Source organism: Myotis nattereri (genome assembly GCF_964212035.1).
Source record: "Myotis nattereri genome assembly, chromosome: 11".
NCBI classification, from domain to species: Eukaryota; Metazoa; Chordata; class Mammalia; order Chiroptera; family Vespertilionidae; genus Myotis; species Myotis nattereri.
In genome coordinates, this window is record NC_138086.1 from 29,430,609 (window position 1) to 29,446,752 (window position 16,144).

Below are 16,144 nucleotides of genomic sequence, written 5' to 3' on the forward strand. Positions count from 1 at the left end.
TAAGCCCTTTCTTGCTTCACTGTCCCTAGCTTTAATAAACACACCCTCATACTCATCTGGACTCCTGTTGTGAAATCTTTCCTGCATGAAATCAAGAACTCACACACTACCAGCTGGCCCTAGGCAGACCCGTTCAGGGCCAGGTCCCATTCTTCTCACAAAATTTTTGTCTTGGAAAATATAGTTGTTTTAAATTTTAAAAAGTTATTTATGTTAATGTATAGTAGATTTATATTTTTTGATTAATTGAATACTTACATTTTTTGTTTTAATTCAATAAATAATGATGGCTATAACCCACATAAACAACAGCTGTTTGGGATCCTTAATAATACTTAAGATTATAAAAGGGATCTTGAGATTTCAAAGCTTGAGATTAGCTAGTCTAATATTACCCAACACTTTTGAATCACTGCTGTGATCAAGAGAAGAGATTAATAAAAGGATTGCTGAGTAGACATGCACTCCTGTCTGAGGTCACGTAGAACAGCTTATCGTGGTTAGTGTGCATAATCAAGAATTTAATCATTTTATCCACAAAACCTTAGCTACCCACTGATGAAAGTAGAAAAAGGAGGAAGAGAGAATTACCCCAAATCATAGATTGGCAAGGTAGAGATAGCAGAAAGCTGTGGAAGGGGTGAGTCTAGTGTCTTAGTAAAGACACTGGAAATGACTGACCATTTATTCTAAGGGGTGTTAAGGGGGTAAGAGAATGCAGAAGAGGTCTAATAAATAATAAAGTAGAAGTAAGAGGTATTTTATTTGATTGGTCGATTGATTTGAGGGAGAGAGAGAAATGTCAATTTGTTATTTCGCTTATGTATGCATTCATTGGTATGTGCCCTAACCAGGGATCCAATCTGAAATCTTGTACAACGATGACTCTCTAACTAACTGAGCTATCCTGCCACGGTGGGAAGAGGCATTTTAATTGAGTTATGTAAACAAACAGCAATTCAGCAGGAAGGAGTTACCCTGAGAATTCAGGATATAGGTGGAATGGTCAGATTGAAGGGTCAGCCTCAGTTGCTAAAAGTTTAACTCCTTGCCCAGCCGGTGTTGCTCAGTGGTTGAGTGTCAAACCATACACCAGGAGGTCGCTGGTTCGATTTCTGGTCAGAGCACATGCCTGGGTTGCCAGCTCATCCCTAGTAGGGGGTGGGGTGGGCAGGGGCAGACGATCAATGCTGATGTTTCTCTCTCATCGGTGTTTCTATCTCTCTCTCCCTCTCCCTTCCTTTCTGTCTAAAATCAATAACAAAAACATATTTTTAAAAAAGAAACTTTAACTCCTTTATTACCTTTGGCCCTGAGAAAAGACTAACTCAAGGAGTCTTCAGACTTGGGTTCACCAATTTCAAACTTGCTGGTTAATATAAGGTTCAAGTCACTAAACTTTTATAGGCCTCAATGTTCTCAACGGTAAAATGAGGATAATCATAATTATGTTATTTCTTAGAGTCCTGGGGAACAAATGAAATAGCATGTTAAATTCTTTGAAGCTATAAAGCATTGTGCAAATATGTGGTGTTAGAACTACATATGTGTTGTTTTCATAAGTCTTTCCTTTTTCAATTTCAGGCAGAACTCAAAAGCTTGATGGACAATGCTTCTTCTTCCTTTGAATTTGCGAAGGAACTCATCAGGCACAATCTGGTGAAGAATAGTTCCCCGTCTTGAGTGACTTGAGTCCTATCCTATTCCCTACATCTCAGCCATTAGAAAGATGAACAAAGGGAGATAGCTCAGCAAGTAGTCCTCTACTCCAAGGGAACTCCTTGCTGTCGAGGAGAGAAAATGTGTTTATAAAATATCAAGTCCTTTTATCATGGAAATCCTTAGTGGGAGGGCAGTAATATATAGTGTGGCCAAAAGTAGGTTTGTAATTATAATACAAGTAAATAATACATAATAAATAATGATACAAGAATAAACTATTTCGTGTACTTGCAACTGTAAACCTACTTTTCCCCATATAGAGGGTGGGGCATAAGTAGGTTCACAGTTGGTCATATGGAAAATAACACAATCCTATATAATAAACAGGGGGAAAAAAGGAAATATGCAAATTAATCCTTACACCCTCACAAGATGGCTGCCTATGACCAGGCCCACAGTGGGGTTAGTGAGGGATGACCAATGACTGAACAAGCAGGCTGCGTGGGGCAACCAGACCAACAGGGGGGTTAGTGAAGGACGACCAAACGACTGAACAGCAGGCTGCATAGGGTGACCAGGCCAGCAGGGGGGCCATGAGGAGCAAACAGGCCAGCAGGGGGGGCAGTTGGGGTGACCAGGCTGGCAGAGGGGGGCAGTTGAGGTGACCAGGCTGGCAGAGGGGGGCAGTTGGGGGCGGCCAGGCTGGCGAAGGGGGAAGTAAGAGGCGACCAGGCCGGCGGGGGGGGGGGGGGGGGTGCAGTTAGGAACAACTAGGCCAGCGGGGGGTGTAGTTGGGGGCGACCAGGCCAGAAGGGGGGGAAGTTGGGGGCGGTTAGGCTGGCAGGGGGGACAGTGAGGGGCAACTAGGCCGGTGGGGGGGGAAGTTGGGGGTAACCAGGCCAGCAGTGGGGGTAGTTAGGGGCGACCAGGCCAGCAGGTCACTGTTTTTTATAATTAGTATAATTTAGATAATGGTTTTTTTCTTTTTTATTAATCCTCACCTGAGGATATTTTTTTCCATTGATTTTTATTTATTTATTTACAATATATTTTTATTGATTTCAGAGAGGAAGGGAGAGGGAGAAGGAGGCAGAAAGATCAATGATGAGAGAGAATCATTGATTGGCTGCCTCCTGCATGCCCAACACAGGGGATTGAGTCCACAACCTGGGCGTGTGCTCTGGCCAGGAATTGAACCATGACTTCCTGGTTCATAGGTCGACTCTCAACCACTAAGCCACACTGGCTGGGCTCCATTGATTTTTAGACAGTGGGAGGGAGGGAGGGAAGAAAGGAGGGAGGAAGGAAGAAAGAGAGAAAAACAGTGATGAGAGAGAGACACATCAATTAATTGCCTCCCGCATGCATCCCTACTAGGACTGGGGATGGAACCTGCAATCCAGATACGTGCTCTTGACTGGGAATTGAACCCTTTGGTGTATGGGTCGATGCTCTAACCACTGAGAAATACCAGCCAGGACAGCTTTAAAAATTGTTTTTATTGATTTTTAGACTGAGAGGAAGGGAGAAGGAGAGAAACATCAAGGTAAGATCCAAACATCCATTAGCTGCTTCCTGCATACGCCCTACTAGGGATTGAGCCAGCAACCTGGGCATATGCCCTGACCAGGAATCAAACTGGCAACCTTTTGGTGAACTGGACAACACCCAACCAACTGAGCTAAACAGCTAGAGCTAGATAATGCTTTTTTTTTTTTTAAGTGAGGTCAAGGTCATGTGTATAGAGAGCTTCAAAAATATATTCATTCTGCCCTCATAGTGTGGCTTAGTTGGTTGGGCATCATCTTGTGTACCGAAAGGTTGCCAGTTCAATTCCCGGTCAGAGCACATGCCCAGGTTGCAGGTTCATTCCCCAGTAAGAGGTGTGCAGGAGGCAGCGGTTGATGTGTCGCTATCACATTGATGTTTCTCTCTCTCTCTTCCTTTCGCTCTAAAAATCAATCAATAAATAAATAAATAAATAAATAAATGCATCCTTTCAAATAATAATGAACACCAACTATACTAGATACAGTGCTAGGGGCCGGGAGTACACAGTAAATGCAAAGCTCCTTGTCATGTGGAGCTTATATGCTGGAGGGTGTAACAGATAAACAGATACAAAATACATAAAATGAAGTGATAAATGCTATGAATAAAAATAAAGGAGGATAAGGGTATAAGACTGATAGTGAAGATAGATTTTAGATGGGGTAAAAAAGGAAATATTTAAATACAAGGATCAAAATCAGAGGGGAGGGGAAAGGCGAATGGTTGGAAGCACAGGTAATAGGCAATAATACATTCAATGAATGATAAAAGTTCTCAAGATATTAACTCATTCCCAGGGCTATTTGAGTTGGCATCATGTATCCACTTACAAGTCTCAGTTCCTGAAACATTTCCACCAATAAATATATTTGTACTCATTGCCGTAATAACTCAGCTTCTCCACCTCTAGGTTGTCTTCCGAGGAGGTGAAGGGGCTTTGCAGGTTTTGCCTCCCCTGGTTGATGTCATTCCTGAAGCAAGGCTAAACTTAGTGATTTACTACCTTCGTCAAGGTAAGAAAATTTTGTCTTTAAACATACTTATAAACATACTTTAGAACATTTAATCTCTAATTGATCTATTTGCTTAGCTTTTAAAATCCATAATACTTCCAAAATTTATTTGCAATAAGTTCATAGGACAGAGCAATATTTTTGGTTATTTGTTGTGCCTTTACTCTTTAGCTTCTATTTCTTCCTCTGTTGCTTCCAACCTTCTCCCTCATTCTATTTTTCTATTTTCCTCTCCTCTGTTCTTTGCCCATTGTATTTCAGTTTTTCCTTCCCATCCCTGGCAGTTCTTTCTTTTTCCTAGGGTTTCCCCATCTATATTTATAAAAGGCTAATATGCAAAGTGTCCCCTCAGTTCAACTGGGAGTTCGATCGCTCGCTATGACATGCGCTGACCACCAGGGGGTGGTGCGGAGCGAAGGCAGGCCCCAGCTGGCAGCCGAAAGACCCTGATCAGCCCTGATTGCTGGCCAGGCCTAGGGACCTTACTGTGCACAAATTTTGTGCACCGGGCCTCTAGTGTATAATATACAGGAATCATGTCAAACTCGTGGCCCACAATGAATATTTTTGCGGCCCAGCCAATATAACAGTATGCAAGAAATGTTTTAATAAAAATTTCGTAATTTTCCCTAGCTGGTTTGGCTCAGTGGATAGAGCGTCAGCCTGCAGACTTAAGGGTCCCAGGTTTGATTCTGGTCAAGGGCATGTACCTTGGTTGTGGGCACATCCCCAGTAGGAGGTGTGCAGGAGGCAGCTGATCAATGTTTCTCTCTCATTGATGTTTCTAACTCTCTATCCCTCTCCCTTCCTCTCTGAAAAAAAAAAATCAATAAAATATATAGATATATTTTTTTTATAATTTTTATTTCTTAAAGTATTACAAAGAGTATTACATATGTCTCCTTTTTTTACCCCCCTTGACATTCCCCCGGCCCGTACCCCCCCCCACCCCCCCCCCCCCGGTGTCTTGTGTCCATTGGTTAATCTTATATGCATGCATGTAAGTCCTTCGGTTGATCTCTTAATCCCCGCCAAAACCCTCCCCAGGCTTCCCACTGTAGTTTGACAGTCTGTTCAATGTTGCTCTGCCTCTGCATCTACCCCTGTTCATCAGTCTATACTGGTCCCCCATTATCTGTCCCAACCTCACCAGGGCCATCCCTACCTCACTGGGGCCGTTTCAACCTCACTGAGGCCATGCCCACCTCACCGGGGCCGCTTCAACCTCACCGGGGCCGTCCCGACCTCACCGCGGCCGTTTCAATCTCATTGGGGCCATCCCGATCTCACCGGGACCATCCCGACCTCACCGGGGCCATTTCAACCTCACTGGGGCCGTTTCAACCTCACTGGGGCCATTTCAGCCTCACCGGGGCCGTCCCAACCCCACCGGGGCCGTTTCAACCTCACGGGGACTGTCCCGACCTCACCAGGGCAGTTTCAACCTCACCGGGGCCGTCCCAACCTCACCGGGGCTGCTTCAACCTCACCGGGCCGTCCCAACCTCACCAGGGCAGTTTCAACCTCACCGGGGCCGTCCCTACCTCACCGGGGCAGTTTCAACCTCACCGGGCCGTCCCAACCTCACCAGCGCCGTTTCAGCCTCACCGGGCCGTTCCTACTCCGACCCCCGATTGCGTCCCTCCCGGATGCGAGGAGCTGAAATCTGCAGCCTGCTGGGTTGGGCTCTGTACTTGGTGCCTCTGCACATCCTACTCAGTCTCAATGCTCTTCTTTCTATGCGAGGAGTTGAAATCTGCAGTTTGTTGGGTTGGGCTCTGTACTTGGTGTCTCTGCACATCCTACTCAGTCTCAATGTTCTTTCTTTCCTTCCAGTTGTAGAGCTTCCACTGGGCCAACTTTCCCATGGTTCTGTATGATCGCTGTTTGTCCTATAGTTGGTAGTTTCAATGTTGTTGTGTGAGGCAGCACGCACAGGTCTCTTCCTTACGCCGCCATCTTGGTTCTCCTGGGTCTGCTTCTTGAGTGTGTCTCCCATGGCTGCGAGCAGTTGAAGTCTGCAATTTGTTGGGTTAGGCTGCAAAAGCGCAGGTGGGTCTTTTTGTGCACCTGGCACAGCTTGGATGGGGATGTAAATTGAGTAGGGCTGGGTCTCAGGGAGTCGCCAGGACTTCGCATCCCTCAGTGCCGGCGAGCAGCCGCGCGTCAGAGCTTCCCTCGCTTTCCGACCACTGCAAGGCCATGGCCGCCTCTCCCCGTGGGATCTGGGGCCTCAGAGACCCGCCCCGAGCAAGCCCAGAGGATTCGAGGGTTCGTAACCGCTTCCGATCGGAAAAAAAACCGCGAATCCAGTTGCAGCCCGCCTGGCGTGTGACTGCGTACCTCTGTTTTTGGCGCCTCCGTAGCTCCCACTCAGTCTCACTGCGCTTCTTTCTTTTCTTCCAGTTGTAGATCTCCCACTGGGCCAACTTCCCCATGGTTCTGAGTGGTGGTTGTTTGCCTCATAGTTGGTAGTTTCAATGATGCTGTGAGAGAGCGGCACACACAGGTCCACTCCCTACGCCGCCATCTTGGTTTTCGAATAAAATATATATTTTTAAAAATTTCGTAATTTAATTTTTAAAATATCCTGTTATACGTAATTATTAATAATGAACTACAATGTTCGCTAATGACTGATTCTATAATCGTGTTGCATTCATTTCTCTTACACACTTTACGTGCAGGCGCACCATTTTTCTCCACTGATATTAGCAGCGAATATTTTAGCAGCCAATTGCCATGTCATTAGTCTTGTAGTGACTTGTTTGGTGTGTGCAACAGGAAATATTTGCATTACACTTATTAATTTGTGCAGTTATAGTGTCCGGTAAGTTAATGTTCAAGAAAAAATGTTAATTTTTATTAAAATGTTCTTTTATTTTATGTTAATGATTGCTCATTTGTTTCAGCCCTTTGTATTGAGCATATCTCTATCGAAATAAACCTAGGTTTCTTTTCTTTGTTTTTGTTTTTTAATGCCCTTGACCAGAATCGTAAACCTATGTTTCTATGAAAATTGAAGCTTTTGTTTTTTTGCGGCCCACATAAACTTAAACCTTGTTTATTTGGCCCGTGTTAGCCTTTGAGTTTGACATGCTTGATGTACATCCACATCTTCTTAAGCATTTTTTATCATGAACTGTTTTGTATTTGCTGTAATTGTTTTAAGTGCAGGGCAATAGTGGCCACGCACTGGTGGTGGCACTCCATCATGGACTTCAGACTAACAGTGTGGGACTTTTTAGATGCATGGGAGAAACCAACCAGACAACATAATCCTCACTGAGGAAAATGCTAAGTGTTGATTAAAATAAAAACATGAACTTGCAAACAGTTCTATGTGATATGTAAGCACAAAGAAATATACTTTGTGATAAGAATTAAAGAAACATCTGCCCTAGCTGGTTTGGCTCAGTGGATAGAGCATTTGCCCTCGAACTGAAGGGTCCGGGTTCAATTCTTGTCAAGGACAGGTACCTCAGTTGCAGGCTTGATCCCTGGCCTTGGTTGGGCGCCTGTGGAAGGCAACCAATAGATGTGTCTCTCTCACATCGATGCTTTTCTCTCTCTGTTTCTCCCCTTCCCTCCCTTCCACTCTCTCTAAAAATAAATGGAAAAATATCCTCAGATGAGGATTAACAAAAATAAAACAAAAAAAGAAGCACCTTATATATTTCATAAATTAATCTTTTAATTGTCAATTTTTATTATAAAAATTTTCAGACATAAATAAAAGTAGTATGGACACCCACATAATCATCCCAGATTCAATGGTTTTTAAGATATTAACAGTATTTTTTCATCTGTCCTCCCTCTTTTTTTGTTGTTGCTGAGATGTTGGAAAGCAAATCACAGACTTCATGTCATTTCCTACATGCTTAATACAGGGGTCAGCAAAAGTAGGTTTATAGTTGTGAGTACACGAAACAGAGTTTATTCTTGTTTCATTATTTTATTTAATGATTATATTTATTTATATTATTTGTCTTATTATTGTTGTTATTGTTTCTTATCCTTACTTAGGATTTATCTTTTAGGTAATGATGATTGATAATTGAACCTACTTTTGCTCACCTCTGTATATATCTTTTTTATTGTTGTTGAAACATTTTAAAAAATGGTTGTTTTTCTTAGATAACTAGTGTCATTGGTATGTAACACCCAATCTATATTTTTTGCTTGAACATTTTTTTTTCTTTTAATTAAATCTTTATTGTTCAGATTATTACATTTGTTCCTCTTTTTTCCCCCCATAACTCCCCTCCTCCCAGTTCCCGCCCCACCCTCCGCCCTCACTCCCCACCCACTGTCCTCATCCATAGGTGCACGATTTTTGTCCAGTCTCTTCCCGCATCTCCCACACCCCTTTCCCCCCCAAGAATAGTCAGTCCATTCCCTTTCTATGTCCCTGATTCTATTATGATCAACAGTTCATTCTGTTCATCAGATTATTTATTCACTTGATTCTTAGATTCATTTGTTGATAGATGCATATTTGTTGTTCATAATTTGTATCTTTACCTTTTTCTTCCTCTTCCTCTTCTTAAAGGATACCTTTCAGCATTTCATATAATCCTGGTTTGGTGGTGATGAACTCCTTTAGCTTTTCCTTATCTGTGAAGCACTTTATCTGACCTTCCATTCTGAATGATAGCTTTGCTGGATAAAGTAATCTTGGTTGTAGGTTCTTGGTATTCATCACTTTGAATATTTCTTGCCACTCCCTTCTGGCCTGCAAAGTTTCTGTTGAGAAATCAGCTGACAGTCGTATGGGTATTCCCTTGTAGGTAACTGAGTTTCTTTCTCTTGCTGTTTTTAAGATTCTCTCTTTATCTTTTGCTCTTGGCATTTGAATTATGATGTGTCTTGGTGTGGTCCTCTTTGGATTCCTTTTGTTTGGGGTTCTCCGCGCTTCTTGGACCTGTAAGTCCATTTCTTTCACCAGGTGGGGGAAGTTTTCTGTCATTATTTCTTCAAATAGGTTTTCAATATCTTGCTCTCTCTCATCTTCTGGCACCCCTATAATTCTGATGTTGGTATGCTTGAATCTGTCCCAGAGGCTCCTTACACTATCCTCGCATTTTTGGATTCTTTTTTCATTTTGCTTTTCCGGTTGGGTGTTTTTTGCTTCCTCGCATTTCAAATCATTGACTTGATTCTTGCGCTCCTCTGGTCTGCTGTCGGGAGTCTGTATAATATTCGTTATTTCAGTCCGTGTATGCTTAATTTCTAGGTGGTTCCCCAATATAAGATCGAGGGTCTCATTAGTTTTCTTGTAGATCTCATTAAGTTTATCGGCGGCTTCTAAACAGTTCTTGAGAGACCTTAAAAGTGTGGTTCTGAACTCTATATCTTCCATTGACAATTTTGTCCTGTTTCTTTGTCTTCGCATTTTGTTATGCTTCCTTGGTGCACCCCCTAGTGGTCTTTGTGCGCAGTCTTATAGTTAAACCTTGATTGCTGTAGCTAATACCAGGGAGGGTTTGACCTCCAGGCCAAGTGGCTATGAGAATCAGCTGTGTCTGCAGTGAGAGAACTTCTGTCCTCTAGGGAGGTGCTAATCTAGCCTTTGCCTGAGGCTATCCGGCAAATGCCTCTGTGCAGGGCTTGGGTGGGGCAGGTCGCACAGGATCAACAGGGTGGGCCGGAGAGAGCAGTTATGGCGGCTCTCAGTCCCGTCCCCAGGGGCTCTGCCTCTCTGAGTCCCAGCAACGGCTGCAAACCTCAGAGAGAAAGCTGCACTCGCTCTGACCGAAGCCAGACAGTCCCGCTTCTTCCGTTTGAGTCTGGGTCCCTAAAGACTCGCCTGTATCTGGAGCTCAGAGTCTGCGACTCCCTCCCAATTGAAAATGCCAACTGCGCCCCCCGCCGCCAGCCTGCTCCGCGCACTCCGCACCTCAGAATTTGACTTCAGCACTGCGCCTCCTCTGAGTGTCCGTATGCGTTTCTCTTTCCTCCTAGTTGTAGGACTTCCACTCAGCCAGCGTTCCTTTGGTTCTGGGTGATGTCCCTTCCGTTTTCTGGTTTCACTTTTGAAGTAGTTGTTCAAAGCAGCAAACTCCGGCGTTAACCTATGCCGCCATCTTGGTTCTCCTTGAACATTTTTTAAGTGCTACATGGCTTAATATGGGTTTCCTAAGGATATTTGGTTATCTTTAGGATAACTATTCAACATTGAACTTGACAGAAGCTTAAAGGACAGATAAAATCCTATCTAATAAAAGAGAAACATGGTAATTAGCGTACGACCACTACCCTTCCCATTGGCTAATCAGGGCAATATGCAAATTAACTGCCAGCCAAGATGGTGGCCGGCAGCCAGGCAGCTTGAAACTAACATGAGGCTTGCTTGCTTCAGTGACGGAGGAAACCAATGTTCCCTGCCTGCCACTGCGGGCCTCTGAGCTGCAACTCTAAGCAACTATGTAACAAATATAGAAGCTAAACAAAACCTCAGAAACCTGCTTTAGTCCGCCGGGCTTCACCCAGCAGGATCGCAACATTGTAAGCAAAGGCCAGAAACCTACTTTCAGCAGCGGAGGCCTAAGAGCTGGAGCCAAGCCTCAAAGCTAAAGCTGGCCCAGAATAAATTTAAAAAAAATGGAAAAAAGGAGCGGTTGGGAGCTTCAGTCACCCCCAGCCTGAAAACAGCCCTCAGCCCCTCACCCAGACTGGCCAGGCACCCCAGTGGGGACCCCTACCCTGAAGAGTGTGTGACCAGCTGCAAACAGCCTTTATCCCCTCACCCAGGCTGGCCAGGCACCCCAGTGGGGACCCCCACCCTGATCCAAGACACCCTTCAGGGCAAACCAGCCGGCCCCCACCCTTGCACCAGGCCTCTACCCTATATAGTAAAAGGGTAATATGCCTCCCGGCACCGGGATCAGCGTGATGGGGGCAGTGCCCAAACCCCCTGATCGCCCTGCAGCTCTGTGTGTGACAGGGGGACAACCTCCCTATCCACCCTGCTCTGTTCGTGACAGGGGAAGGCGCCCCAACCCCCTGATCAGCCCTGCTCTGTGCCTGATAGGGGGGAGCTCCCCAACCCCCAGATCGCCCTGCGGCTCTGTGTGTGACAGGGTGCGGCGTCCCAACCTCCCCGCCCCACGGGCCCTGCTCTGTGTGTGATGGGGTAGAGCAGGGGTGGACAAACTTTTTGACTCGAGGGCCACAATAGGTTCTAAAACTGGACCGGAGGGCCGGAACAAAAGCATGGATGGAGTGTTTGTGTGAACTAATATAAATTCAAAGTAAACATCATTACATAAAAGGGTACGGTCTTTTTTTTTTTTAGTTTTATTCATTTCAAACGGGCCGGATCCGGCCCACAGGCCGTAGTTTGCCCACTGCTGGGGTAGAGCCATAACCTCCCCATTGGCCCTGCCCTGAGTGTGAGCGTGGCGGCACCCCAACCCCCTGATTGGCCCTGCTCTGTGGGTGATAGAGGGCGGCGCCCCAGCCCCCTGATGGGCCCTGCGTTGTGCGTGACAGGGGGCAGCGCCCCAACCCCGATTGGCCCTGCTCTGTGCATGACAGGGGGTGGCGCCACAACCTCCCCATTGACCCTGCCTTGAGTGTGACAGGGGACGGTGCCCCAACCCCCCAATCGGCTCTACCCTGAGCGTGACTGAGGGTAGCATCACAACCTCCCGATCGCCCTGCTCTGTGCATGACAGGGGGCGGCGCCCCAACTCCCCAATCGGCCCTGCTCTGAGCCCGACCAGGGGCTGCACCTAGGGATTGGGCCTGCCCTCTGCCACCCGGGAGCAGGCCTAAGCCAGCAGGTTGTTATCTCCTGAGGGGTCCCAGATTGCGAGAGGGCACAGGCCAGGCTGAGGGGCCCCGCTCCTCCCCGAGTGCACAAATTTTTGTGCACCAGGCCTCTAGTATATCATAATTCTCACAAATGTTTGAGTACTGAAGGATCTTACTTTTTGGTGACTGTTTCAGAAGAGTTTGCTGAAATATGGACTAGTATAGCTACTTATTTTTTTGTATTTCAGATGATGTACAAGAAGCTTATAACTTAATCAAGGATCTGGAACCTGCTACTCCTCAGGTAATTAAGAACGTGTTATATTTTTACTAACCAAGTTCTGTTTAAAATGGAACTTTGGAACAATAGCTGGAAGGCATATTAAAGAAGATTACTGCTTATAGAATCCCAGGAAAGTCCACGTATTGATCTAGGAATGTTTTGTGAGACTGTTGACATAAGAATGAATGTTCTGGGGTTTTGGGTATTTTTAAACTCCCTTATATGTGGTCATTTCCCCCAAAGAGTTGAGATTTAAAAATACTGGAATCTAGAATTCTGATGAAAGCAACGACTTACTGGTATATCGCTAGATAATTGCCTGCAACTTGTCTCCGCCCATCACCTGATGATTAGCTCCTTGTGTCAGCATTGTATCTCCAATGCTATGTACACTAAGCACACAGTAGTCATTCTACTTATGGAATGAAAAACCCCATGAAGTCTAAACAGACATATTTCTCAAATGCATTAAAAGCTTTAGCATCTTCTGTATGATTCTTTTTACTAGTATGAGGCTTCTTAAGAAAAAGGAGAGCACCCATATAAAAATTGATAAAGCTGCTAAGGAGGATGTCTGTTAAAGAATAGAACCAAGTCTGACAAGGATATAGGTGAGGCCCTAGGACTCCAAAAGAGAATGCTTTACAGATGGAAACTAGAGGACACTTTTTTTAAAAAAAAGAAAGAAAGAAAGAAAGAAAGAAAGAAAGAAAGAAAGAAAGAAAGAAAGAAAGAAAGAGACACTAGCAAAGGAAAGTTACTATAGCATTGAAAAGGGGAAATAATATATATGCAATGGTCACAGAGAATGGCAGTGGCTGACAAGGTGATACAAATTATTATGTAAGCATTTTTACTGTTAATTTGTTTCCATTATATTGAAATGAAATAAAACTTAATTCCTAGAAGTTCCCACTGAGTTATTTCTGCTTAAGATTGAGAATTTACAAATATGGTGCGTTCTGTTATATGGACACTTGCCTGCTGGAACCAAATGAAAATCTCTTAATTCTTTCATTCAGGCCAGGGATAGAACAGAGAAAAGAGGCCCTGGGTAACTTTTGATAATATATGTGAAGTACTGAGTTGTTGCAAATAATTAACCTGAAAGATATCTCTTAGCTCCACATTCCTTTGAAATCAATCAGTGTTATTGCATGTTTCCAGGAGTATATCCTCAAAGGAGTGGTCAATGCAGCCCTTGGCCAGGAAATGGGATCGGTGAGTATGACATCACCAGTAATCTATAGTTTGCCAAGTTATAGTGTATGGGAAAAAACAAAACAAATGTCAATCTTCAACCAGCAGCAAGCTTACAAATAGGCTCTTCTGCAGTCCTCATTTCTCCATACCCCCCAATCAGGTCTCATTGTAAAAAGAATTCTGTTGAAGACAAAAAGAAAAAAAAGAAAAAAGCCTTTAATGCTAAGAATTGTTGCTTTGTTTAAAAAGAGCCCAATTTTTAAACAGTGTATATATATCTAACCATTGCACAGCTTCATTCTTATTTTCAGTGACTTTTTTTTCAACATTGTACAGCTCTGAGCTATAATTTTGGCATCTGGAAAATGGGAATAATTGTTTCTATTGGAATGCTTTTTATAAATACAAAAACTGTGTCTAAAATTAAGCTCTTATTAATCTAAATATTATTCATCTAACATTCTAAAAAGAATAAGAATTATTTTTTAGAATTCTAATATTCTAAATAATAATAAGTTCTTTTTGGAACAAAGTGAGATATAAATAAATCTTATCTCCAGCTCACTTCACAGAGCCTCATTTAACAGATAGGCAATTAAGTTATTGAATATATGAATGAGTTTGTTTAATAAATACTCTTTGTTATGACCATAGTCATATTACAAGTTCTAATATATGGTAAAAGAGTAATAAATATTTAAGTGAATGAATGAGTACATGAATGAGTTCATTTAGTGAAGGTACTTTTAGGATAGAACTTTGGGATGGATTTTTTTTTCTTGTTTTCTATCTGTCCCAGAGTAGGTTTTTAGGTTTTTTTTAATCCTCACTCGAGGATATATTTCTATTGATTTTTAGAGAGAGTGGGAGGGAGAGAAACAGAGAGAGAGAAACATCAATGTGAGAGAGACACATTAATTGGTTGCCTCCTGCACGCACCCCGACCAGGGCCCGGGTCAAGAGGAGCCTGCAACCGTGCCCTTGACCAGAATCAAACCTGGGACCTTTCAGTCTGCAGGCCGACACTCTATCCACTGAGCCAAACCGGCTAGGGCTAGAGTAGGTGCTAATTCAGTTTCAGGTTATCATTTTCTAGTTGTGTGCTAATCAGAATTGGTTTTGTTTGGGAGGATTTAAAACAAGAGTATGTGTTAAATCCTGATAAGTACGTTAAAACCATAAAGTATAATATAAATAAAATATTTTCATTTTATTCCTCTATAGAAGCTCTGCTTTGTTTTTCAGAGGGATCATATGAAAATTGCCCAGCAGTTCTTCCAGTTGGTGGGAGGATCAGCTAGTGAATGTGGTATGTCTGAAATATGTACTTATGAACATGATCCATAATTTGAGCTGGTTGTATACTGCCTGGTCAAGTTTGAGTCTTTGGCAAGCATGTCAAACTCATAGTCGGCAGGCCCCATGCCTCGTTTAAATAAATAAAATATTATTCATCTAACATTCTAAAATGAATAAGAATAAGTGCTACATCTGTTAAGTTTCCCATTATAAGGTGGGAAGTCAGACACAGGAGAGAATATTGGAATTAGCTCTTTTCAGCATGTCAGCTGGAGTGGGATGAGAGAATTTAGAAATAGAGAAGAATAAATATATTCTTTAGTTTATGAGGGGTTTTTTTAATTGATTTTATTTTATTTTGGTTTTTTTTTTACAGAGAGGAAGGGAGAGGGATAGAGAGTTAGAAATATCATTGAGAGAGAAACATCGATCAGCTGCCTTCTGCACACCCCCTACTGGGGATGTGCCCGCAACCAAGGTACATGCCCTTGACCGGAATTGAACCTGGGACCTTTGAGTCTGCAGGCCGCCGCTCTATCCACTGAGCCAAACTGATTAGGGCTAGTTTATGAGTTTTTTATTCTGTTTTTGTTTTTTTTTAATTTGAAATGGTAACTTTAATTGATTTTTCAAGAGCTCTTATAGATATTTTTTTCCCAGTGGGTCATTTGACTTTTAACTTTGCCTATCATATTTTTTTCTTATATTAAACTATTTAAACCTTATTTAATTAAGTTCATCCTCTCCATAATGAATTCTAACATGGGTATCAAGCTTAGACAGTGCTTTGACCCCTGCAGTTATATAATATTCATCCATATTTCCCACAGTTTGTTTTGTGGCTTTGTTTCTGTTCTTAAAGTATTGATTTCATCAGTCAAGATTCAGTGTAAGACTTGAGGAAGAGCTATAAAAAGGGCCCATAACCAGTGTGAACTGGTATGGCTGTCCATACCAATTGTCTATGGCCAGCATCTATTCTGATGATGTGTTCATGCTGAACTGGTTGTTAAATATTTTTATCACCCCTGGATTTTTTTCCAAATATTTCACCAAAACCATTTATCAAATAATATTTCCTTTCCCCATTTCACTCATTCATACTACAAAAATTTATTGAGGTGTTAGGGATATAGCAGTAAACAAAACTAAAATCCCCCTTCTTTTGTGGAACATACAGTCTAGTGTGACAGACTATAAACATAAAAAATAAATAGATTATATAATATATATGACTATGATGAGTTGCTATGGGGAAAATTGAGCAGAAAGAGAATAAGGGGGATTGGGAGTGCCAATGGCAAGCGTGGAGGCGACACTAACCGTCTGCTGCCTCAGATAGGAAGATGATACCAGACAGACGGTTGGGTCAGGA

General features: G+C 43.1%; 1 protein-coding gene across 2 annotated transcripts in view; it reads left to right on the forward strand.

The window, feature by feature from the left end:
* The window catches only part of IFT56 (intraflagellar transport 56), a 47,954-nt gene that overhangs the window by 19,519 nt on the left and 12,291 nt on the right, over positions 1-16,144 (forward strand). The window contains exons 8-12 of one of the 2 annotated variants that reach the window (XM_081101758.1): positions 1,585-1,659; positions 4,124-4,226; positions 12,233-12,288; positions 13,435-13,488; positions 14,716-14,779. In XM_081101758.1, the coding sequence (XP_080957884.1) occupies positions 1,585-1,659; positions 4,124-4,226; positions 12,233-12,288; positions 13,435-13,488; positions 14,716-14,779 (352 nt within the window). The remainder of the gene's footprint in view (positions 1-1,584; positions 1,660-4,123; positions 4,227-12,232; positions 12,289-13,434; positions 13,489-14,715; positions 14,780-16,144) is intronic. The other variant, XM_081101759.1, reaches the window with a different exon arrangement.